A 24,804-nucleotide genomic window follows, 5' to 3' on the forward strand; every position below is an offset into this window, starting at 1 on the left:
GTACGGGCATGGAACCTATAGCTCTGCGTGCACGCCTTCCCTCCTCCCTACCACTATTTTTCACTACAGAACTGCGCACGCATAAACCGGGAACCGGTCATGTACGCGTGCTTAGAAGTGACATACGCCGCGACGGTGGGTTTCAGTCATTTTAGGGGGCTGCCCTTTGGCAGCCGTTACCTGGGCTTCGCGGGAGCGGCGTCTAATTACGTCTGCGTAACCGAGTGAGCGTACGCAGCAGCGACGAAAGAAAGAAAACGGAGAGGAGCGTTTAGCGAAGGGTGAAGTGGAGTACGACACGTGCGGCTATCGCGTCATCTCTCTCACTGCCTTTCTTCCATACATGTTTCATGTGTCGCCACCAAGAAGCGCCCTACCCCTACACTTTCCCCGGATGCTGTTCCTTTCTCCGCTAATCCAAGACGTTTGCGCGGGAGGTTCAAACACAATATGCAAACCATGCTCGCTGCTCCCTTGCGTGGAGCTAATCCGAACCACGGGAAATTTGCGCGGGAGATTCGAACACGATTTGCAACATGCTGGCCGGCGGCGGCGGTGCACTGCAAGGTAGCCGTGGAGTAGCGCATGCCGTCGTACGTTCGCTGATCACGCGAACACTTCCTTAGACGCAGTACAACTGCGCCTTGACCGCGAAGGCTGCAGTTCCTGCTGCGCACAAGTTGTAATCGTCACAGCGTTTTTTTACGCCCATCCGTGCTTCAGTTTATTTTTCACAATCATCTGATAGCCGCAAACCGCCGTTAGCTGCCGACTGCGCAACTTTACAAGGGGGCATCGGTGGAGGCGAGAAGGAAAATAGTTGTGAAAGAGGTGCCAACGGTGGGGAGGATGAGCCCCTGAACGCCGCCGAGTAAATCGATTACAACGGAATGAAAACTTGGGGGAGGAGGAGGGGGGCGGTTAGACATATACTGCTTTGCAGTAAAACGGGCGGGATGTACCAAGCTCGCCACCGGGTGAAGCAGAGTCGGTAGAAAACAATATGGCAATGACTGCCATATAAGGCGCTTACTCAGGCCGGTGTTTTCCCATCATCAACCCGCCGCGGTGGCTCAGTGGCTAAGGCGTTCTGCTGCTGAGCACGAGGACGCGAGTTCGATTTTCGGCTGCGGCGGCCGCTTTTCTGGTGGAGGCGCAAAAGCAAAAAGGCCTGTGTTTTTGAGATTTCGGCGCATGTGAAAGATTCCCAGGTGGTCAAACTTAATCCGGAGCCGTCCACTACGGCGCGCCTCATCGCCTTTGATGCGTCGGCGGTGCATTAAATCCCACAATCAATCAATTTCCGTTAATCTCCCGTCTGAGGGAAAAGACTAAAAGCGATGTCTTCGTTGCGACCGTGTGAACTGCAAACCTCCTGAAATCGGTAGTTAATGGCTGTAATAAGGTGCTCTCTCGAAAGCAAGACGAAAAACACGGACTACCAAAGGATTGTAAATATCTCCAGTGCTTATGTGGTATTCGTGTGCTTCCTATCTTGTGTTTTCCCATCGTTCTCCTTACTCATGTGCACGGGAAGCTTCACCAACCTCAGTATACAGCGCGCAAGGAAATTAAAAAAAATTAATGCCTTCATCATAACTCATGGAAAGCAATGCTATAAACAATTCATAGTTCACGCGACTCCTCGTGTAAAATGACAGTATATATACTTAAGGAATGACAGAGGATAAATTATGAGCTTTAACAATATTGGTTTTCTTTTTTCTTTTAGCTAAAAGAGGTTTTATATCTTCCTGGAATTTTGATATAGATTGATGATTTACAGCAAACAAAATGCAACCGTGGGAGGAGCCAGTCCAGCTTTTTAGCCTCACGGCAGATCGATGCCCTTCCACAATTCCGCAACCACGGACGAAGCGTTAGGCACGGACGCAATCTTTGCCTTCATTCGCTCGATCTGATCAGAGTTGAAGTGGTTCTTCCAGTCGCCCACGATGCCTTTCCGCACGAAGTCTCCGCTCATCGGCTTCCTGGTTGCGTCACAGGAAGTGTTCTTGGAATCGTCCAAGCACGCAGCTGGAACGAATGCATTTCGCTGCGATGAATTACATGTTACACGTGTAAAACGTTTGGGCCCTCTTTACGTTGCTCAGGAGCTCAGGATGAATCATTAAGCTACCAAAAGAAAGTCTGGGAATCAGCCTAGCCAGCTGCGCAAATGTTAAATAACCACTGAATAGGCGGCAATCTATGATGCACAGTGTTGCGTGATGATTCCCCATCACTTAATAAAGTTTGCATTTAAATTTTTCAAGGAAAGGTGTGTATTATCTAAGATATTATCTCTGTAATATTATCACCTAAATAATAAGAGCTCCATATACCAAGGGCGTGATTGGGTGCGTGTCCAAATTTTGTTGTAATGAGCGCAAATTATGAGTATGATAGCGACAACACTGCGAGCCGCAAACGATAAATGCAGGAGCATTACAGACCGAACTTCTGCACTTTATCACCAATATTTATCCTAGGTTGGATTCTCTGAAATAATTACCATCATGGGCGCTCTAGGAATTCCCATTGGAAAAATCTACTTGTCTCACTCACCGCCCCCATGTGACAGCAGTTTGCTTAATTTCTCGAAATGAGCTAAGGAAGGAAAGTAAAAAAATGGCTTAAAAGGCTTCGCCTCTCCCGCTCAAAGGGTCGCCCAGCGTATATACAATCGCACACCTTTGTCCCCCGTTGCCTCGCGTGTATATGTGGGCGCGTTCCACAACACGTCTTAGCGTGCCCAATGTTGAAATAAAGTTTTTCGTTAGAACGTGCTCATCATAATATAAAAAAAACAATGCCCATTTTTATGGTGATGGTGCTTGGGCCAATGCCAGTTAACGTACTTCCACTCATGGAGCGGAAGTCGGCCCTTCTGTTTGTCTGGCCGAATTTTCGGCTGCTTCATTGGACTATCGTAGAGGCAAAACAAGGTGCTTAGAGAACGGACTCTCTGCTCTCGGTTGTCTCTCATCGCCGTGAATGCATGCCTCCGCGTATGGGCGGCGCTACCTTCCTTGGTGTTCTGGTTTTATCGTCTATTCCATGCGCTTATTACGGCAGTACACTGACATAAGAAACAAGTGGCGGGCCACGCTAATCAGAGCAGTTCGCTGTACTGTTTCCGTTGTGGCGCGGTGGTTTACCGCGATGGTTTCACGCTCGCCTCGCCATAAAGATAGAAACAAAACATCTCCTACCCAATTCCTAACCATTATGGCCGTTCTGAGTAGTTTTGAAACGTGCAATGACGTGTTATTCTGTTTCCCGGAAGACAGATGGCTTACCTAAATCTACCATGGTGAATCTTCGGAACTCAGCGTTCATTTCTTTCATGGCGTCGACTGAGCAGCACTGCGATATAAGGACAAAAAACACATATTAAACAGGTTCAAGAATTCGTGTTTATAAAACCTACGTGACATCTTGTGCAACGCTGTAATGTACACGGAAGTCTATATTGCCGCTTTGTTCGAACTTGGTAAATTTAATGTCTTATACACATTAGAACGATCTCTAGCAACGCTATCCGCGAAAATATCCCAAATATGGGCACTAGGATGCGACAAATTACAATGCTTAAGAAATCCTCATTTACTTTCCCTACCTACACTCCGCCTACGTGGCGCACCGGAATCAATAATACAGAATAATTTAGGCCACCAGGAATTCCTAACTTGCGTCGGAGTAGGGACAAAGGGAAGTTTTCTTTTCCGTGCGCCATTAAAATAGCGGCCGTGGCAAACAGGTGTGACCCCGAACGATTCTGCTCACAGCACAAGGTCTCGGCCACGAGCCCCAGTGGAAGCTGTAGCCATCGACAAATCCAAAACACTGGCAACAGAGAAAGTTCGTCTAGCAGTAGGTTATATAGTGAAAATTGCTGGGCGCTGTCATGAATATATTTCGAAAATAGGGCATTGAAGAATATTTTCCTCTAGAGCGTTAGGTCAATGACTGGCGTCATAAAAGACAGATGTGGGGATGATTTATGCAATCACAGCTGGTTTTGCGCCAAGATTACCATTTACGGTCAAAAAATACTCTGATAGGCTTACAACGGCGTTTCTCACCATACTTGAAATGCTGTAAGAGAGCGCGGGAGCATTTTGACCGCGACGGTAAATTTAAAACGTGAATGAATTGCATGGTTTCCTGGAAATGATCATAGCAATCGCTACAAGCAACGCACATCTTCCCGAAAGTTTTGTCCACTGGTAGCGGGTCATATGCAAATGTACGGGGCAGCTATGACTTCCTTCGATTCCTTTTGGCGAATGTATTACCCCGGTGTACAAAACGATCAGCGACTCTTTACAACCACTGGAGCTTCAGAGGATTCTCAAATAAATATTCGGGCGTAACATTTGTATTTTGGAAGATTTCACCCAAATCGTTGAGGTGCAAAAAGACGTCCCATGTATTGTTTTTGATGCTTTGTAGTCTATTAAACATGTCGATGGAGATAAAAAATGGATCATCCTGCAGAACGATTGTGTAAATGCAGTGAAAAACGAACATGGTAACTGTCAAGAGTGGCCATCATTAAGAACTTCTCGTTTTTTGGGTTGCGGTTGAACAACGTGACAATGAGTGCAAAATATTAGGCTTTTTTTCGAAATGATCCAGATACAGAAACCGAAACTAAGTCGGATAAAACTGCACTGACAACAAAAACTCCGATACTTCCCCCTAAAAAGGGGTGGCAAGAAAATAGTGGAGATAAACGCCCTGAGAACGCGTACGCAGATCGTAGTTCGTATAGAAAATGGGCCACATCCTGCTGTTTCAGGGATCAAAATGAGCCAAATTAATTCGCCCATTGGGTGTTTGCTTTTTACTTTACTGTGCAGATAGTTTCGTGGGTGTTTACGGACGTTTTTTTTTTTGCTTTTCGTAGCTGGCATATTTCGTAGGACGGCAACTGGGAGATCAGCAAAGATCTGTCCCCAGATGTCAATGACGAAGTGAACAGAAGTGAAGAAACTTAAACTTAGAGATGTGGAACAATGATTTCGTTTCGTTTCACCCTACCCTATGAAATAACTATGGTTATATTTTTTACTCCAATATTTGCCATTTTTGTTTTTTACTAAATAGACGTCGCTTACATGCACCGGCAGATCCATAATTTATGTAAAGTACAACAATGATTTTGCTCAGCAGATTCGGTGTTTCAACAGAATCGAGCCCAGGTCTCCGGAATAGGAACTGAGCCCTGTACCATCGCTGTACGTCAGCAGGCTTGCAGCGGCAGAATATGTGAACACGGTGTGCGCGTCGCTGCGTCATACCGCGTGGCATGTGAATGTAACGACACATAAGTACAACAGGTGAGCCCTAGCTACAGGCAACTTTTATTTTGTGGACTTTCAATTTTAGGGTCAACGCAATTTGTGAAGTGTATCGAAATAATTCGCTCTAAAAAACGACAGCGAACATAGGGACGCAAATCTGTATTAGCGGTAAAAAACCCTTTGATATCTTCAGGAGAAGCCCTAGTGTTTTCATAGCGGGTTCAAAGCGCGTAAGCAGACATAGTTGCCTTAGAAATCGTCTTAGGTTTGTGGATGAGCAAAAGAAATCTTAAGCAAATAGTGTCTGGGCATAAGAACCGCAAACGAAATTATGAAATAAAGAGCAGTGAAAAACAACTTTCGGCATTGCGCTGGAAAGTTATTTCGCCAAGAGTGTCCATCTAAACATTGACTTGTGTCATTGAGAAATTGAACTCACGTTGACAACTTTTTCCAGACCATCTGGATATTCCAGGAAATGGGCAGCAAGTTGAGGGTTTATGAATTCTGTGATCTTCAAGATCCAAGAAACAGGTTCACTTTTTACGTCTTCGTAGGTGATGTACAAGATGTTCGGCCTCCAACGCTGCTCGTACCAGGACATTAAGTGAGCGAAATAGTCGCCCAAGTCCACTTGCCCTTGCACGAAGAGGTCGAAAAATTCTTCAAAAGTGCCCTCTTCAAACCCGTACATCGGAAAATTTTTCGTGTGGTGGTAGAAGGATACGCAGCAGTCGTATGGGTTGCGGACCACGCAAACGTATTTGACTTCTTCAGAGAAAACCATCTTGTCGAAATGCAAGTGGCTCTTAATGATGACTGGACGGGGAGCTGCTTCTACAAGCTCGCCCCCCACGACCTCTAGAAAAGGGGACTGTTGGAAAAGATCCTCAAGTTTCTTAGGAGGCTGACCTTTCTTCAGAATGCAGCACATCATAAACTGAAGCCACGTGGTTCCGCTCTTTGGGTAACCGACGACGAAGACGTCGTCAGGCCTTGGTTTGTACGATTGCGCTGAGCGAAACTTGTCGTCTTGGAAGAAGGAGCTCAGGTACACTCCATCTAGCTGCCGAAGGCGTAGCGGGCGTCGATCTGCTGATGGATGTGCCATGGTGGTTCTCGCAACCCCCTGGAAAGGAAGAAGTAAGCAAATGAGAAGGTAGAAGATGGTCACACTTCAGCTGATGCTCAATGATTTGTTGATGGGAGTGATAATATTGATTCCCACTTGGCTGAAAACTTCTTTTCCGTAATTTTGTGGTGATCCACGTGTCCCACAGAGTGAAGCTGTAGCTGCTGCTGAGTGTGTCGTAAGCCCCTTCCGATTTTGGCAGTATTTCAGTGCTAATACGAATTGTCTTCACAGGTCACTGTGCGATAACTCAGATGAACCCGTGGAAGCGTTTAACACTGACGAACTTAATTTGTGGTCCTCACTCTGTAAACGTCCAATAAAGATATAAATAAAACCTGAAATGTGAAATTTCTGGGGATATATGCCCGTAATACCTGCAAGGATTGTAGTTAACACACACTTGAATAAACATTTGTTGCCCTGCATATTTTCTCGCACCAAAAATACTAAAGAAAGTTTGCATATATATTTCGCACCAAAAATACTAAAGCAAGGAAAGGCCTGTTAAGATTTATAGTACATTGATTAATTTTGTGTAGACAAAATCTACATGAAGGAATACATATGTTTGGTTGCTTGCAGAAAACCAAGCAAAAAATGAGGAGAAAGGGAGCAAGAGAAAAGAACCGGAAGAACTAAGGTATAGGGAAAGGGTATGTCTATTGGGCAATAAATACCTACATTGTAAGCGACAAAGCAATTAGCATAGGTTTATAATATTTGCTTTTGAGAGAGATGGTTCACGTGTGTTGAAAAGTGTGAGCAGGAAAAACAACATAAACACTCGAAGAACAGAAAGGACGTATGCTCACTGACAACTGCGTTTTTTAGCAGGAAAGACTGCAGTATAGAACAAAGACCTTGTAGTCACTTTTTTTACCCTATCATAGCGCAGTTTTTGATGCTGCTGGAGGATTTGGGTGGTTGTGTATGTACATGTGCTTTAACGGTTTTTTTATCCAAAATTACGACATTTACATTGTTTTACTCATGGCACTCCTTCTGAGTATCATTTCGTCACGCAGTTAACAGATATCAGAAAATAATTTTGCAAGAACGTAAACTGTAAATGTTATAAAAGCGAAGCTTCCTTTTTATTCCTCAGTAATGGGCGCCGACGCACGGACAAACACACCACAGTAAAGCCAACTTTACATAATCGCGTAAAAAAAGGCTTCCCGGGGTCGCAATCGAAACTGGGTCCCTCGCCTTATGAAACCCACTCCGTCACCGTCGACCGGGGTCGACGACGCAGAACCGTTTCTGGATAGATCTGACGTTTGGAAACAAGCTGTGTCGTGTCACGATGACCATAGTGTGCAAGTTAAAGTCATCGATGCAATTGGGAACCTGTAAGTGATGAAAACGACTTGTTAGTGTAAAGGCAGTCTCTAAAATGCGTGTGCTCCTTCAACGTAACGATTTAGTACTACCCTCAGCGATCACCCCACTACTTTTATTATTGATTTGGCTTTAACACTTGGTCATTTGGACCGCACGCAAGAAAGGCTCGCATTTGAACCATCGTGGTCATTTGAATTTGGATACATAGACGATTTACGTATATATATAAAACATTTGATTCCGTATGGCCCCTTGGGGCAAAACCATTTAATCACATTCGGGTGTTTTGGGACAAGCTTATTGTTTACCCGTGTGTAATTATAAAGACTTCTTAGTTCTTACGTAATTATGCCACTTTTTTGCAGAACCGTACCTGCTGTTCTTACTAGCCAAGACCGCAAAAGGATTGGTTACGCTATGTATGATCCCAGTGCAACCTTATTACATATAGATTACAATGTCATGCCCAGGACGTTTACCTTTGATATGTTGCCTGTTTCATGTATTTGAGCTTCGGAGACGTCTTCGGACAAAGCCAAAGCCAACGAAACGTAAAGAAGCTCACGTACACATATGAGCATATAGCTTCACAACCTGAGACCACTTCTCGATCTCAGGCACAAAGCAGTATCGTCCTGCGCCAAACTACACTTCACTGCGTCATGAGAATTCCCAAAACGCGTTAGAGTTTTTCCACAGAACCAACATTTTTGCTAATTCTTTGTTTCCGAGAACAATACGTGACTGAAAGTTGTTGTGAGAGAAATTGGTTAGCATACGAAACAACGGTGACGTTTTGTCCCATTCATGACCAATGTGGCCTGCGTTTTTTATCCAATATAAATTAGTTCTTTTGATAAAGTGCAGTAATGTACGAATGTATTTATCTCCTTTATTTTTTACATGTTGCATTCCCCCCCCCCTACAAAACTGCCTTCGTAGCGATGTAGGTATCTTGTAAATAAGAAATAATAATAAAAAGTAAACCCGCCGCGGTGGCTCAGTAGCTAAGGCGTTGCTCTGCTGAGCACGAGGTCGCGGGTCCTATTCCCGGCTGCGGCGGCCGCTTTTCTGATGGTGGCGAAAAACAAAAACGCCTGTGTGTAAGAGATTTCGGCGCAAGTTAAAGATCTCCAGGTGGTCAAAATTAATCCGAAGCCCTCCACTACGGCGCGCCGGCGCATTAAACCCTACTCGCTCCACTGCCTTGCGCCGGCGCATTAAACCCTACAATCATCAATAATAAAAAGTAACGTAGTGTCAATTCGAAGCTTACGGCACCACCACAGTTTACCACTACTGAACAGAATATCTGATTTTTAGCAGCAGGGCTTTATAAGCCGAGCGTTGTCCTTCCGTCGCACCAAAGAATCTCAAAACCTCGAGAGAAAAATGTGGCTAAGGAGTTCCAAGTAATCGAACCCGGGACCTTTACGCCGTAAAACCGGCCACCTAACCACTGGGTCGCCCCAATGACCCGAGAAGTACGGCGTTAGAAGCGGCGGGGAAAATAACATTTGCTCCCAATGTAAAGAAGAAAACAAAAACGGGTCCCGTGGTGGGAACCGAACCTGGGTCCCTCGTGTTATAGAACCAGCATCAAACCCAATGAGGCATCTTCGCATTCCGGACGCGCCGCATTTCCTTAGGGTTCGTAGTGCAGGCGTTGGCTTGGGACTTGGCCATGAATTCTAGCGCGTGGTAACGCGGTTCACTTTGGCAGAGATTTGAAAGCCTGCGGACGAAACGATCTTGGCCTGCCAGTAATGGAGAACTTTCAGCGGAAGTTAGAAAATAAATGCGAGGTGCAACAGCCAGGTCTCCGAAGAAGGAAGAGGGATCGCCAGCTCTGCTGTGTCTCCAGCCTTACATCAATAGTGGAAGCTGCCCGATTGTGTTTTGTGTTGACTGCTGAATATATCGTCTGTAATATGTTCTCGCCGTAGAATGGAAACAATGCGCACAACAGCCAGCTCAGCCGGGAGAAGCACGTGCGCGGCGAAGGTATCTTTCTCTCATAGGCTGAGATCTTTTTGATGTAAGTACAACTGGGGTATAGTATCCGGGAAGAGTTCCAATAACGCTAGCGACATTTTATTCTGCCTTCAGCGCAAATGGTGTGTGAGCGCGGAGACGTCCAGCTTAAATTCTCAAATTACGTAGGAGCAGTATGCCGGGCAGTAAGCACATTCAGGAAATGAACTACACCATGCCGCCCATGCCACCAACACAAATCCTCGTGCCCAGCGCACTGCCAAGTTGCATTTCAGTAGGGGACGCCTTAGTAGACGCATGCGGATGTGGAAGAGCCGCACGTTGCCGGATTACTGCGCATCACTTCCGCGGTTTTCAGTGAGTAAAGACACCGCGAACAGACTCCGCATGGCTGTGCCCTGCCGGCCATCAAGTCTGGTGTGGTTGTGTAGCGTTCGCTCAACGGCGCACTTTGTATTAATGAGGAGTGTAATAACTCTATGCCCTCTTCCAAGAATTGGTCGGTTACTACAGGTACCTCTGCTGTATTACGTCTTTGTGGAAGTTAGCTTTCTTTGCTCAGCGCAAAAAGTAATACAGAAGCTGACCTACTGTATTTTAAATCAGGTGCGCGAAAGATGCTAATCTCATAAAAGCCTTCACCTGAAGACCATGCTGAGCTGTTTTGCAATAGACGCGGAAAATTGCCTACCCCTCAATATTTTAGTGTTCAAAAAAGGTTGCCGATGCCAGGTGCAGACGCAATATTTCTATCCTAAGAGCCGAAACAATTTCGAGTTTATCAAAAACTTGCGGTGTCTTTCATTTGCCTCCTCAGAGCAGTTTCGAGCCGTCCTGAGCATCCCAAAACCAAAACCGACATAGCAGTTTCATGGGCGAACAAAATACGGAGCTTCTCTCCAGCAGTTATGAGCTGCAGCCCAAAGTTGCAACTAAAAGAGACAGGTTATTATTCCTCATACGTATTTGCTTCATAAATGCCCGCCAGTGACACCAAATAGTTATGAGAGGCTCCTATTCTATCATGCCTCTTGTATCACGGTCTTGAGATGATGATGATGATTGATGATGATGATTGCTATTGGTTTCCCCTTTGAAGCGAGGTGATGACATGTCATCTTACCAAAAAAGGACTATATAACCATGTTTTACACTCTTGGTTTAATACTAGCGCTGCTTAGGGCAGGCACTAAAGCTTATTAGGCCCAAAATACTTTTTTCCCTGTTACAGGTGGTAACTGTCCTAGGTAATATTACGCTCTCTGCTTTTCGTCCACCAGCATTCTAATGTTCTTTTCGTCCCATCGACAGCCTTGAAGTCAAATTCCTCTCTGATACCCTTAAATCCTAGGGCTTCTGGAAACCCAATATTGCCTTCATGTAGATTTGGATGGATACTCTCACATTCTAACACTATGTGCCGAAAAGTTTCTGTTTCTTTTCCGCAGACCACGCATACCCATCATTTTGTGAATACTTCCCCACAAAACTCTTAGTTCGCAGGCAACCTTTTCTAGCCTCAAAAAGCAAAGCACTGCCCTGGGAATTATCGTAGAAATTTTCCTTTCTGATGTTCAATTTCTCAGCCCTGTACATCTCTAACGACGTTTTAGCTTCCATTTTTTCCCTCCATTTATTCGTTTCAACCTGCCTTGCCTCTTTTTTGGTTACATTGGCTGTTTTGGATTCTCCACTGTTCTTTCCGTATTTCATCATTAGCCTTCTGGTCTTTTTTAACCACTGCGTGTCCACGCTTTTCAAGTATAGATACCTACAAACCTTAGCTGCCCACTTTCGTTGATCCATTGCCCTCAACCTCATCTCAAAGCATATTTTACTCTGAGCTTCTCTAACTTCAAACGACGCCCAGCCCATATCTCCCTGAACTGCTTCGTTAGTTGTTTTTCCATGCGCGCCTAAGGCCAGACGTCCTACCGTTCTCTGGTTTACTTCAAGGCGTGATAGAACGTCTGATTTTAGGCAGAGTATAGCATTAGCAAACGTGAGACCCGGAACCATTACTCCTTTCCACATTCCTCTTACTACTTCATATTTGGTATGCACCCACAGAGCTCTATGCTTCATAATAGCTGCGTGTTGCTATAGATGCCACCCTCGAGCAAGCTAAATCTGCTATCCTTCAAGTGTCCCTTAAGTCATCGTCTGCGTTGAAAGAAAAGCTTTTTCCGTGGGGCGGATAAGCGCGCTTTTCTCACTTCTTCATTTAGATAACTATTATCGCGGAGAGTGCTTATTTGGAATGTTACCGAAGTGCGCTTTTACTTCCACGGCTGCTCAAGTATGCAGTAATCAGGAAGCAATTTTGCGTTATCTGGTAATTGTAGGAATATTTCAAGATTGATTTTTAGCGTACAACTCTCTTCATTTAAAAATCAAATCTGAGAAAAAATCGCCCGTTAAACCTGAAGCAGGTACTGCTTCAGAATTTGCCCCGAAAATACGTGATTGTCACTCTCTTATTGTGACTGTTCACGCTGAAAATCGTACCTTCTCCAAACAATTTACTATATCTACTGTTCAACAATTTCTAGCACTGCGCTTCAGCGGCCAGCGCATCTACTTGAACGCTGCGCTGCTCTGCACGAGGTCTCGGGTTGGATTCCCGGCCGCGGCGACCGCTTTTCTGATGGAGGCGAAAAGCAAAAACGCCCGTGTGTAAGAGATTTCGTTGCAAGTTAATGATCACTAGGTGGTCAAAAGTAATCCGGAGCCCTCCACTATGGTGCGCCTCCTCGCTTGCGTTGCGTCCGTGCATTAAACCCTACAATCTAATCACGTGAACGCTGGTGTACAGCAGCGCTGCAGCAGCTAAAGACCATCCAGCTGGTTAGGTATAGACAAGACCGTACGCTTTGGCCGAGTCTCATCAGAGCAAATGATTATTTCTCAGCCTGGCTCCTGATGCCTGGAATCTTCCCCTTTCGGCAGCTGATAGAAGTATAGGGGAACATATTAAATCATCCCTGTAGAGACGAAACGACCGAGCAGACCATACGGTACGGGCGCTACACATCAACTGGAATGTGTTACTCACGGCCACAAAAAGAAAAAGGAGCAAAAGCGAGAGCACCGCACTGCTGCAGTGCATGCACCAGCTGCGGTGAGTCATTTAGCTGACCACTGCCCCCACGGCCTGTGCGCCCCCCTGTTTAACTAGGCACGTGTACTAGGTTGTTTTAACGAGAACGTCAGTCGGGAAAGGTCAGGCCTGATGCGCCGTCAGTGGACAACATACCCTTCACAGGAATGCTCTGTCGAGGAAATAAATAGAGGATCTGGATGCGCAGATGCAACTTTGGCCATGCTGAGCTAGCCAAACGACGGAAAAATTTCTCTTAATCATATTGCGATCTTCGAGCTGCTAGTGTTGCTTTCTATTTTTCTTGGCCAGAAAACATAAGATGCGAACGCATCTCATTCACTCGCCTTGTCCCTGCATCCATCCGGCGTTGTCGGCGTTGTCGGCGTCCACCCCTCCCCCATTCTCCTCGCCGCGCCAGCTGCGCTCTCCGCCGCTCACCCCCTGTCCTCTCCGATAGCGAACACTCTCTCGCGAGGGGCATTGGATTGGATTCGATTAGATTGGCTTGGTTTGGATTGGATTGGATTTGGATTGGATTAAAGTGGATTGTGTTGGATTGTGTTGCGTCATAGCCGCGGCAGGCGCACTGGCGCTGGCGCGTCCCCTCACCGTTATGCGCGCTATAAAACGCGGTGCCTGCGCCGCTCCGCTCCATCGTTCCAACTCCGTTCCTCCGCTGTCCAACGCTGCAACATGAACCCCCTATGCGTCGCATCTACACAGGGGTTCCCGCAAGGGGAGGTAGAAGTTTTTCCAGTTTATGTTGAGTCCTCGACCTGCGGAGTTTTTTTTAAAACCGATTCTTTCTTTGGCTCCTTAAACGCGATAATGTCGGTTTGTATGTCTGCCTGTCACTGATTCAACCGCTAGGCGAAAAGGTAAAATAACTCGAATGAAGCGTTTAAATTTGCAAAACACTTCCAAACTACTAAATCTGGGGGAGAATGTTCTCACTTATGAACAGTCTTGAGCAAACGGAAAATATTAGAATATTTCAGGCAAGACATCAATGCATAAGACAAATTTGCGTTGTTTTTTAATTAAACATACATGGCTGCTTAACCTTTATGACAGACAAAAAATACGCCCCGAGAAAAATGTTTCAACCTCAAAATATTAAACTGCTTGCGGCGCCCCCTTGTAGCCGTGTTTCAATTTTATGAGAAAACATTCCAGTAGATGGCGCCAGCAGTGGAGCAGGGCAAAATGGAATTGACTTGAGCAAAGCTCTGCTGTTCTTGCCGTGGGAGAACGGAAACGGAAGGGGAAGAGTGTGAGAAGCGGTAGAGAAACAGACGAGATGCATTTAAGTGGCAAGGTCGGTACAATACTATCGTCTTTCGACAGCATTTGCAGTGATGTGAGCATATACGCGCCCTATATTAACATGATAGCGTTATTGGGCTCACTTTTCAAATTTGCCATGGCCTGCCAGCCGTCCGCTATCAGCCCTGCTCATCAAGCGTCCTCTGAAATTCGTCATCGGTGCTAACAGGAAACTACAACTGAGGCAACCAGATACGAGGGCTCGCCGTGAGTTCAGGTGGAGCGCCAGATAATGGAAAACCTAGAGTTTCTTACTAGATATACTAGAGAGGAAACTGCGGGAATCCACGTCGAAATGGGGCCGTTATATCGTTATGGGAAGACCACAGCTGCCGGCTTGACATGTTCATCGGATTATGAAGCGTCTTCGCGAATTTGCGTTTTTCGCTATGCATTGCTCTGTCTGCGAGGTAGCCTAAATGGCAGAAACTCGCTTCGCTAATCTCTCTTCGCTTGGAAACTTCAAATTCACTCCATTATGGCAGGCTATGACAGCTGTGCTTTACTGTGAGCGAGTGGGAGGGCTGGTGCCCACGTGCGAAGATCAGTACATATTTTCAGAAGTACAAACCCGCAATGTAAACACGTTAGTTTGTGGTAAGAAAAGTGCGCTTCCGGGTTCTTTTTTGCAGTAGCAATAAGTATGTCAACTGCTCCCGGACATCTTGACTCAGAGGGTTTTTTGCCTCAGCGAAAGTTGCAGCAGGAGGTCTGTTACGAAAACACGAATGAAAACACAACGAAGGCTATGTTTTTATCAGTACGCGTATAAAACCGTTCTGAGGTTTTCAAACAATTTATTGATTGAAATGTTTGCGATATAATAGTCTTGAGTGAGTTTTTCTTCACATTTTGCATTATTGTTGACTACCAACAAGATCTGCAGAATATTAAGCATAACTGTTCTGGCAGACGTTCGGTAAAAATAACACGCTTCTTTTCTAGTTTGCTTAGCTATGAAACAACGTGTTTTATTTACAATATATAGTTACACACTCTACTTCGCGTTTTCCTAGCATTGTATTTAGGTTAACTTCAATTTAACCTTGAATACAAGCAAAAGATGAAACTGAGGCAAGCGCACAGTATAATGGCGGCCTATGACGAAACAGACGGCCTTGATGTTAGCCGCATAGATGACAACGCCATGCAGATTGCTCTCTAGAGTTATAGTAAGAAAATTCACGGCAGAAAGAACAATGATACGACCGACACAAAAATAAAGATACGTGATTTCACAAGACGCCGTGTCTGCGTGGTGTGCAGCCTCATGTATGGCACAGATGGACGCCAGCCGTGCTCGCAATTTACGCCACCAGCAAACCGCCTCTCCGATGACCGAAAATTATGCCGCCGCCAACATGGTGTCACCTAGCTAAAAAGGGGGCCAAAAGAATAACGGCATGCTCTCAAAATCAAGCAAAGCCTTGATTGTATCCAGAAACCATCTAAATTGTGTCCCAATAAGAAATAAAACCGGCTATATGGTCCTTAGGCATACAAATTTTCAAATCGCTTTTCCAGTTTTGCGCAGCCCTGTCACCGGTTCAAGCACGATCTGGGAAACTGGGAATGGTGCCACACGGCCAAAAAAAACACTCCCAAAATAGGTCTGCATGTGAACCCAGAGAACAGTCACGTAAGAACGCTTGGCATGGCCCCACAGAGAAGCAGCTGAACCTATCTTACAATTACTAAAATTCCGAGAATCATTGACTATTAGGACCACATTCTAAGCCGCCTGTAGAGGGGAAGAGCGAGAATGAAGGAAATGGCAAAACTTATGTAGGCACTCATCATTAATCAGATATTGTACAGCCTGCCGTACCAAAAACCTGCCCGCATCGAAGAAGGCGGCATATCAGCACAGCATATAGGTAATGTCTCAACCTTCCATTTTCCCGATCACCGCAAGGGCCTTTAAACGGTGTCATAAAATACCTTTGAAGAAACCTGTTCTCCTCTTCTAGCCCAAAAAATAACGTCAGAGAAAAAGCAAAACTAGGACTGTTCACCGTATGTAATACAGACTCAACTTCAGAGAAAAAGACAGGTGGACGCCATGATAGACATGTCGCCGATGTAGCGCCTCTCATAAAAGCCCTCCACCTACCGAAAAACATAGATCCAAACTCGTGCAATGACAGCGCACAAGCCACTATTTCGAGAAAAGCAACGAAACCGCAAACACACTATATACGCTGGGGAGGGGACGTTCGGAAGTTCTCAGACAATAATTCTCGTAATGGACTACCGTAACATCGCTGTGACCAAATCACCCTTATAAACACAGGAACGAAAAAAGCGGGAATCTTACCCATCCCTGTGGCAATTCGACTAGCGGATTTATTCAATTGATGCTTAAATATCAATATACAGGCTCAAAAAGCCATTAGTGTTTTGGCTGCAGGCAGAGTACTTACATGCCTCAGAAAGATTCTCCAAACCGCATTGATAAAGGTTACATCGCATTACGTCTAGATACAAGGGACTAGGAAAGAACAATACAGCTAGCGAAAATACACGCGAACTCACGTGCCATGTTCCGTGTTTAATGCGACTACCACAGCCGCCCAGAAACAAATTCAGAGGAATCCCAAACTCTGCGAAGGCCACAAACCGACACATATATCCAAAACTTTAGATAATGGAAGGTGTTTGGTAGATAAGGTTCAACAATAATTTAAAACGGCGCTAAATTTGGGAAACACCCGCTCTCTTCTAGGCAAACCCGTCATTTCCTAGGATGTGCTCAAGGTGAACAATTAAAACACTAAACATTCCAATTACATCAATCTATGGCATGCTGCCCTGAGCAGCAAGTCAATTTAAGATCAGGGTGAAGTAATTCTGGCTCCTGGGCTTCGGGTTCAACACTTCCGGCTACCACCTCGTTATCCTCCCTTTTCCTTACTTTCACTAAATAGGACTTGACAAATGTCTTTTTCTCTCTCTGCCTGAAAACACAAACCAAAACGCTTAGCCCGGGCAGGAAGCTTCAGAATAAACACTTTTAAACACTGGCACCCGTTTCGTCTCGCCAAAATTGGCCAATAACCCACAGCCGCAACTTTACACGCCCACATCTTAAGGCACGCATGCGCAGATGGTCTATGCCTCTCGTGTGCCGTGGCGATTAAAACCAGTTGCAGGTAACCTTGCTCTTATCAGGGAACTTCAGTGCTTGGAAAACAGATGTGCTAAATGCAGCAACTCCTTTCCAACACCTTCGGTGCCGAGGTAATGCTATCCATAATACATCTTAAAGGAGCCATGAAATACAACTTCGTTTGTTTGAAAGAACTAGGATTCAGTACCTCACTAAGCTCCATTACAGCCACGAAAGATGTTTTTTAACGAAAAAAAAAGCAAGAAGTATTTAAAAACTTTCAAATTTTGCGCCACGGTGACATGTTATGAGCAAGAATGGCGTCATACGGGCCAACAATAAAACATAATTATCAGTGCGTTAACTGCGCTTTAGCATTGAAGTGATGCGGTCAAATGGAACTAGAGGCCCCATTACAGACGTCCGGTCATGTGTCATCGCGACAGGTCAGTTAGGCGGCCGCCAATCGCACAATCGAGGTTCCGTGAAGTAATAGAAAAGTTGCGGGAAATTGGCTAGGGGGTCGCGACTGCTTCACACGTTTTCTTTAATATCTCAGTTATTTGTTCGAAGAATGCGATGACATTGGTATCATTGTTATCGGGACTATGCAGTCTTTCTAATAAACCCAACTTGTATATTGTCTTCATGGCTCCTTTAACTCTTTCACGAAGGCGCCATAGGCAATCGGAAGCCGGCGTCCGATGATGTTAAATCCCCCGCAGAATCTAAAACCCGCGCTCCACAGACAACTAACCCCATCTGGTGCGTTCATTGGCAACTTCCCTTTGAATTTCGGTTTCGTTTGTTCATGTGTCTCGTGTGGTGGCGGTGAGCAAGAGAAATTTGAACCGACGGTAGAGGGGAGGAGGAGGAAAATAGCGTCGGGTTCGCGCCGCGCTCCGCACTATACTGAACTAGAATACTTGGGTAGTGGAAAAAGCGCCGGCTTCTCCCCATAGCGCCCGTGAAGCCGAACATGTTAACCGCCGTGCGTGGCGCTGGTGTGCCCCGCCCGAAGAGATCCCGAGGCGGCGCGCCTTGCCGCTATGCTGCTGTTGAGTGGTTCACGCTCAATTTGATGTTTCTTAAGCCGTTGCACATGATATTTATTTGTGTGTAATTTCAAGAGCAGCCTAGCTCGCACTACGCTGATCTTTAAATGTTCTTGGTTCTTTTTTGTTTGTAATTTAGAGAGGACGTATGCTCGCGACGGTCTCTTAATTCCGAAGGGCCATGGCCCATGCGGTTTGAAAGGATAGTGCAATAGCGTGTTGTAGGATTATACCCCTAATAACGTTATGTGATTGCTACAAAGATTTTAGATTTGCGATTTGTTTTACCCTGCTTTTATTTGTTTAATTCGTGACTGTTTCATAATATCTTGCGTGTACAAGACGTTGACAGCACTATTAATGAACTTGTGCATTCGTTATATGGTAATTGTTTTATGTTCATGAATGGCCAGCATGCCACTGAACTGTACAGTTCTAAAATGATCCCGTTATAAAGTGCGCCATATGGTGCTTTTCTGAGAATTACAGTTTTGAATGTTGATCGTTGTCGCTGCCTTGAGTGAAGTTATTAAAAGCATATTGTGTGTATTGTGTGGATGGCACTGAAATGGCTCGGGCTAAAGTCCCTTCATCTGCTTTAGCTAAAAGCCGATCAAGGGACTTTAGCCCGGGCAAGGTGGGGCGCATTTTCTCGGGACTGAGCGGGACTCGGCCTTCAATTTTTTTTCGTGCCGTGCTGGCTCGGGCGCATGCATGCAGTGTCTGAAGCCCGGCAGTCATTCGCCGCAAATTCGTGATTGTTGATACCAAAAAGGTAGCTCATTGAATTAGGTGAAATTAAAAACAAAATTGAAGCGCGAAGTCACTGGAACTCTGTTAAAGCTATATTTCGTCAATATTCTAAAAAATTCATTTTTCTGTGTCCGGATATATATTTACAAAGCTCGGTTCATATTTAAAACTTGTAAGTCAAATATACTCGATCTATGGTTACGTTTTCAGGTTGAAAAGGCCAAACTTTTTCGGACTCATGTTAATGGTCTTTCGAACATGGGCTGATATTTCGAAACCGTCCGACGGGCTCAGGTTTATTTTATTAAATTTTGCCGGGTACGGACGGGGCTCGGGCTTATATTTACAAATTTGTCGGGTTCGGGCCGGGCCTAGGAATTGTGGCTTGCGCAGTGCTCTAGCGCGATCAAATTTAAAAAAAAACGGAAATGTGCGTAAGTCCGCCTGCCTAACGCACCATGCTGTTTCCGCGGCTGACAAAATGCGACAGAAACATTTGCAAACAATGAAGAAACGGTATCCACACGCTAGCCTCGATCACTAAAGCACGACACATGCGGTCGGCTTGGTTGGCCAAATGGGTTGAAAAAACGAACAAATAGTACATGCGCACGGCATAGCTATACTTTTCCCATAAGAACCTTGCTACCTTACTAATAGCATTCGCAAAGCTACTTCGACGCGCATTTGCCGCACCAGGGATGAATTTACACTGCAATGGAACTGATGCCCCTCGAATACAGCCGAAAATGAACGCTGCGGTTTGCGTTATTTATTTGCTTCCCTTCTCCTTTGTATTGTGTGTTTTCTCACACGCGCTGCATTTGCGGGCATTACCGGGACCCGTTCGGCGTTGCTCGCGCGCTCCGGCCAGTTGACGCTTTCGTGTGGTACTGATTGGTACCTGTTCTTGCTTAAAGCGCACCGAGCTTTTATTTCGCAGTTGCATTTCGATTAACACGTGGCTTCGGTTTTGCTTTTCCCTTCGTGTTCCTATAGTCTGCTATAGTTAAGTTCTCCACACGTTCGTTGAACATGCGTGGGTGAGCGCACACATGTGGTAATTATTTACAGTATGGAAAGCGAACAATAAACGGATGACACAATGACATTATCTCCCAACTGTTGAGTCGGTGCACATGATCCTTATAGGAAAACAACACCAGCTAGCCGCTGCACAAGATCTTGGTTTGGGAAATTGTAAAAGGAGCCTAGCAGGAACCCCACTTGTTTAAATGTTCTTGGTTCTTCGTTTTAATTGTTTCTAACGTGTATGTAAATAACTGTAAATGTAAATGTAAATAATGTAAATGTAAATGTAAATGTAAATAAGGTGTAATTATGTTATGTTATCGGTGTACAGTGTGCGAAACACTATGCAGTTTTAAAATGATCGCGCAGTGAAATGATGCTGTGTGGGTTGGTGCTTTTCTCAGAATTGCGGTTGCGAATCCCGTATTTGCACGCTTTCCGTCGACTTGACTGAAGTTTCGAGACATCTGTCCTGTGTGCTTCGTGGGTACAATTTGGAAAAAAAAAACAACGTAAATGTTTGCGCACGCACGACGCTGTTTTCTCGGAATGGAGAACTTGATACAAAAATCAGCAAAAAAAAGAAAAAAAAAAGCAGAAACATTGACCTTAATCAGGAAGCCTTAAGCACCGCGCTCATTCTTCAGTTGACACAACCTGATAGAAAAACTATCAAACAACGAAGAAAAAAGTATTCGCACGCTAGACTAGAGTGAGCACGGCGTGCGCGGTCTGATGGGTTGGCCAAATGTCATGAAAAAAGGAGCAAACAGTAAATTCACAACGTAGGTACCTTTCCCATAAAAAACATTGGTACAATAATGGCATTCTTTACTATTTCGACACGAAACAAGAACTGTAGCTCCTCGGAGACTGCCCGATACACGCCTGCGCGCCGCTTCCTGAGGCGAATAAGCGCTCGGGCGGGGCACGCGAGTGCCACCTCGTGGGGTTGACACTAAGTGCCTCACTCGGAGCATGGCCTCCGCGATTTGCTGCCGGCGGCGCGCCGTTGCTCCGGCCGTTCCATTCGCCCGGAGAGAGCGCAAGTTCAAAAGGGGGCGTGGTCGCGGTTTTCGACGCACCGCGGCGCGCGTAGCCTAAGGTCGTTTTCCCTGGCGCGGGTGGGTGCAGAGGGCGAAAACTCTGCCTTCGCAGCCTGTGTGCGATGTTTAATAAATAAAGTTACCACACACCAATGCAGGTGACAGGTAGAAGTAGTTACTGGTGCCATTAGGGTAGTTACTGTTGCTTTGAATTTTCGACGTAGACTATGCCTTGGTGATGCATAAGGGAATTCATTGCATAGCAGTATTCTTTTTTGTAGTCACGCATGGTTCCAAAACACAACACGTTTTCTGGTTTTATTTCTGAAAATCTCGTACATGTTGTTTGGAACGCACGGAATGCATATTCCGCGCGTTCTGAGCAAGAACCACATTATGGGAATTCAACCGACCGATATCCAACCATTAGTAAACGCGAAAATACCCCCTATATCGTTTCCTTTTTCCTCCTTTAAACGTGCGGTCTTTCACAGATAAAGTAGATGACATGGCAACACTACTTGAAACGTTTGGCGGAACTTTTACCCCGATACTATTACAGAGACATCGTATACTTCAGCATCTGAAGTGTACTATCCAAATGGCTATCGGTATTTCTTCCGCAATAGGCAGGGTAAATGTGCTGGTGCCGTTTATTGGCATGCATGCTTGCATATACAAACGTACAGAGAGACTTCCAGTTTACCATAAATGGACGCGGTCTAAGTAATGTAATAAAAATCTTTACCCCAGTTACGATTGGTATAGTTCTCTACTTGATGTGTTTATTCACTAATATCCCGAACAACTACTTACAGCCGATGTTGTGCATACAGATATTAGTGATCAGCTTAACTGCTCAGCGAAAAAAAAATAATGCCCTTAATATGTCATGACAACAAATTTTGTGCAGAATATACTACCCCAGCAAATCTAGAAATTCAGAAACAGTCTTGCGAAAAAATAAATATGTATAGTTGATAGCGATAGGAAAGGCATCGCGGAATACCATGACTTTTTCACTCACGGCAAATAATTTGGTAGCGTGATTGCAGTAGGTACTTGAAACCCCTAAGCAACGGCGCGCCGCCGGCAGCAAATCGCGGATGCCACGCTCGGAGGCGGCAGCTTTTTCCAAGCACTTCGGCAGCTCCTGCTGTCGATTTTTTTGTGATTCCAGCAGCAGTGAGGGGTGAAGCAATGATGTGGGATCTTCAGATTTCAGTTAGGACGACGAAGCTCCGGTTCAGGTGCCTCGCACTTCAACAAGCGCTGGCAGGTAACTTCGTTGTGACTCCGCGTTGTGGTTATAAACAAAACGTGCTTCTTATGTGACGACTGCGGTTTTGATTTTGTGTTTAGGGTCTCGAGAACGTGCGGCCGGGATATTTTTCCAAATGCACCGCGCCGTATCGCGCTATCACCTTCAAGATAACCTGGCGCTCGTGTCAGATTAGCGCTGCAGGGTTTAGGTGCGACGTTTGTCGAGAGCACTCGATTTTTTTTCTTGTTTTTTACCACCGAACTGATAAGGATTTTGTTCGAGGAAACAAAAGAGTATACCGTAGTTACCCGATTCTAACACGCCCCCGATTCTAACGCGCACCCGATTTTCCTGACAAAAAACCGAAAAAACTTCCACCTCCGATTGTAACGCGCACGTAACTGTGTGAGCAAGAAAAACGAATGCGGGAGAAACGGGTGATTTATTTCCCGAAGTATTCTCACTTATCTCTCTCCTCGTCGCTCTTCGCTGACCACAACATCTCGTCCTCAGTGCCGTCAAGCACGTTCGCGATTCCACACTTCTGAACTAACGTTCAACCATGGTCGATGGGATCGTGGCCCACGCCTCACACGCCCATCCCGCGAGCTTCTCCAGAGGCGCACGGTTCAGCCGACCGCTCGTTTTGAACGCGTGAGAGCCGCTGTTGCCATTGCTGTTATCAAGCGCGCAAGTGGAACGATTTGAGGATTTGTGTGAACGCTGATAGAAAAGCCTAGGCGCCTATGCTTCCTGCTTCTGAAAAATCGTTGCTAAAAGCTTTAGCGCCATCTTGACATGGCGATGGCGATGGGTGGGATGAAATTTCCGCTGTTTCGGTTTCGTATCCAATTCTAACGCGCATGCGATTTTTCGACCTTTTTTTCCGGAAAAAAAGGTGCGCGTTAGAATCAGGTAAGTACGGGTACTTGAATGCACATTTTACAGAGACTCACTCACCCTTGAGTGCCCTCGCGGCGTGGCACAGCCGTCAGTTGCGCTAAGTTCAGGTGCCCTCAGAAATCTAGAAATGGTGTACACTGTTGATGTATATATTGAATCATAGCCAAGGAACGTAGGAACAATTTGTATATCTCAAAATACCTGAAATAATTTTTAGTCTTGGTAAAAGTTCCGATTTGTGTTTTTCGTATACTTTTCTTGGGGGCTTTTTTCTGATTACTTGACGAATAAACTATAAGTAATTGTACCTTTACAAACGGCTGCTTTGTGTTTGGAAGAGCAATCTATAAGCTACAATTTCATGCATAGCAAGGCTACGTGTGTCCAGTAGCTCAAGAGAAAAAAAAAACGTTTTGTGAAAGCACTTAAAATCGGCCGTTTTTCCGCCGTAACGAAACAGTTAAGACCTGAATGTAGATTTCACCTGCAACTTTTTTCTTTCGTTTTTGGTGCGCTGATTTTATGTTTCAGTGCCCTAGTAACCAATTCCCCCTTCTTAAGGAAATGATTGACGCGTGTGCGAGCAAGTGTCATGCGAAAACACCAGACATGATGCTCAGGTGGTGTGGGGATATCTATGTCCGCGGCGAAAAAAGAAAGGACGAACAAATGCTGCTGTCTGCAAGTTTGTGCTATCAAAGGGGTTGTAATGTGAGTCAACTAGCAATTGATGTTTAATGCACCAAAGCTACACTGGGGATACCAGGATTGTCGCTGTAGACGGCTTTTGATTCAAACCTTCCTGTGCATCATATAGCGTGCTTTTTAAGGCACTATACTCATGCCCTTTGACATTCTGCGTCTATCAGAAAGGCAATTGAAGTGCCTATGTCGAAAGCCTTGTTTTGTGCTCAGCAGCCTTGGCAGCACACCATCCACCGTAGATTCTTAGTCTAGGCGGCCCTGATTCCGCTCTAGTTGTTCATATCAACCTGAAGTAAAACTTTTTATCAGGAAAGAAATTTGGTCTTGACAATATTCTTGTCCAAAGCTGAGCTGGCAGAACATTACGATATAACCTTTAAACTTCTACTAGTACTGAACAACACCGGAGAGGAAATTCGCCGATTTCCGAAAAGCACTTTGGAAAATGTTCTAACCAGTATAGCACACTCAGAAAAGGGTGGTGTGACAGAACTTCACACAGCATTCACAAGATAAGCGAGTGGCCCTTGGCTACTACTCACCTTTAGGGAACCAAAAATTGTCGGAACCCTGAACTTTCAGAACCTCTGTTCCTTGTGGGCGTGTTGGAAGATATGGGAAACGGCGTTCGAGGGTAAACCTAAACGCTTACCGACCGGCTTCTAAATGACCGAATGACGGTGCGAAGCACTGATTTCGAGTTCGCAAAGACAGCGTTTCCG

General features: G+C 45.4%; 1 protein-coding gene across 2 annotated transcripts; it reads right to left on the minus strand.

Moving 5' to 3' along the window:
- Positions 1–132: 132 nt before the first annotated feature.
- LOC144169041 (sulfotransferase ssu-1-like) lies at positions 133–24,804 on the minus strand. Of its 2 annotated transcripts, XM_077698038.1 has the most exons (5): positions 24,625–24,804; positions 23,435–23,498; positions 5,752–6,441; positions 3,303–3,369; positions 133–2,037 (listed from the first exon to the last, which is right to left on the minus strand). In XM_077698038.1, the coding sequence occupies exons 3-5, from the start codon at positions 6,421–6,423 to the stop codon at positions 1,832–1,834; spliced, it is 945 nt and encodes a 314-aa protein (XP_077554164.1). In that variant the 5' UTR covers positions 6,424–6,441; positions 23,435–23,498; positions 24,625–24,804; the 3' UTR covers positions 133–1,831. The 2 variants fall into 2 exon arrangements, with proteins under 2 accessions (XP_077554164.1, XP_077554163.1); XM_077698037.1 differs by lacking the exon at positions 23,435–23,498 and having other exon boundaries at positions 24,625–24,803.

Source organism: Haemaphysalis longicornis, unplaced genomic scaffold, assembly GCF_048455015.1.
Source record: "Haemaphysalis longicornis isolate Haplotype H1 unplaced genomic scaffold, Haemaphysalis longicornis Haplotype H1 scaffold_2, whole genome shotgun sequence".
Lineage (NCBI taxonomy): Eukaryota > Metazoa > Arthropoda > Arachnida > Ixodida > Ixodidae > Haemaphysalis > Haemaphysalis longicornis.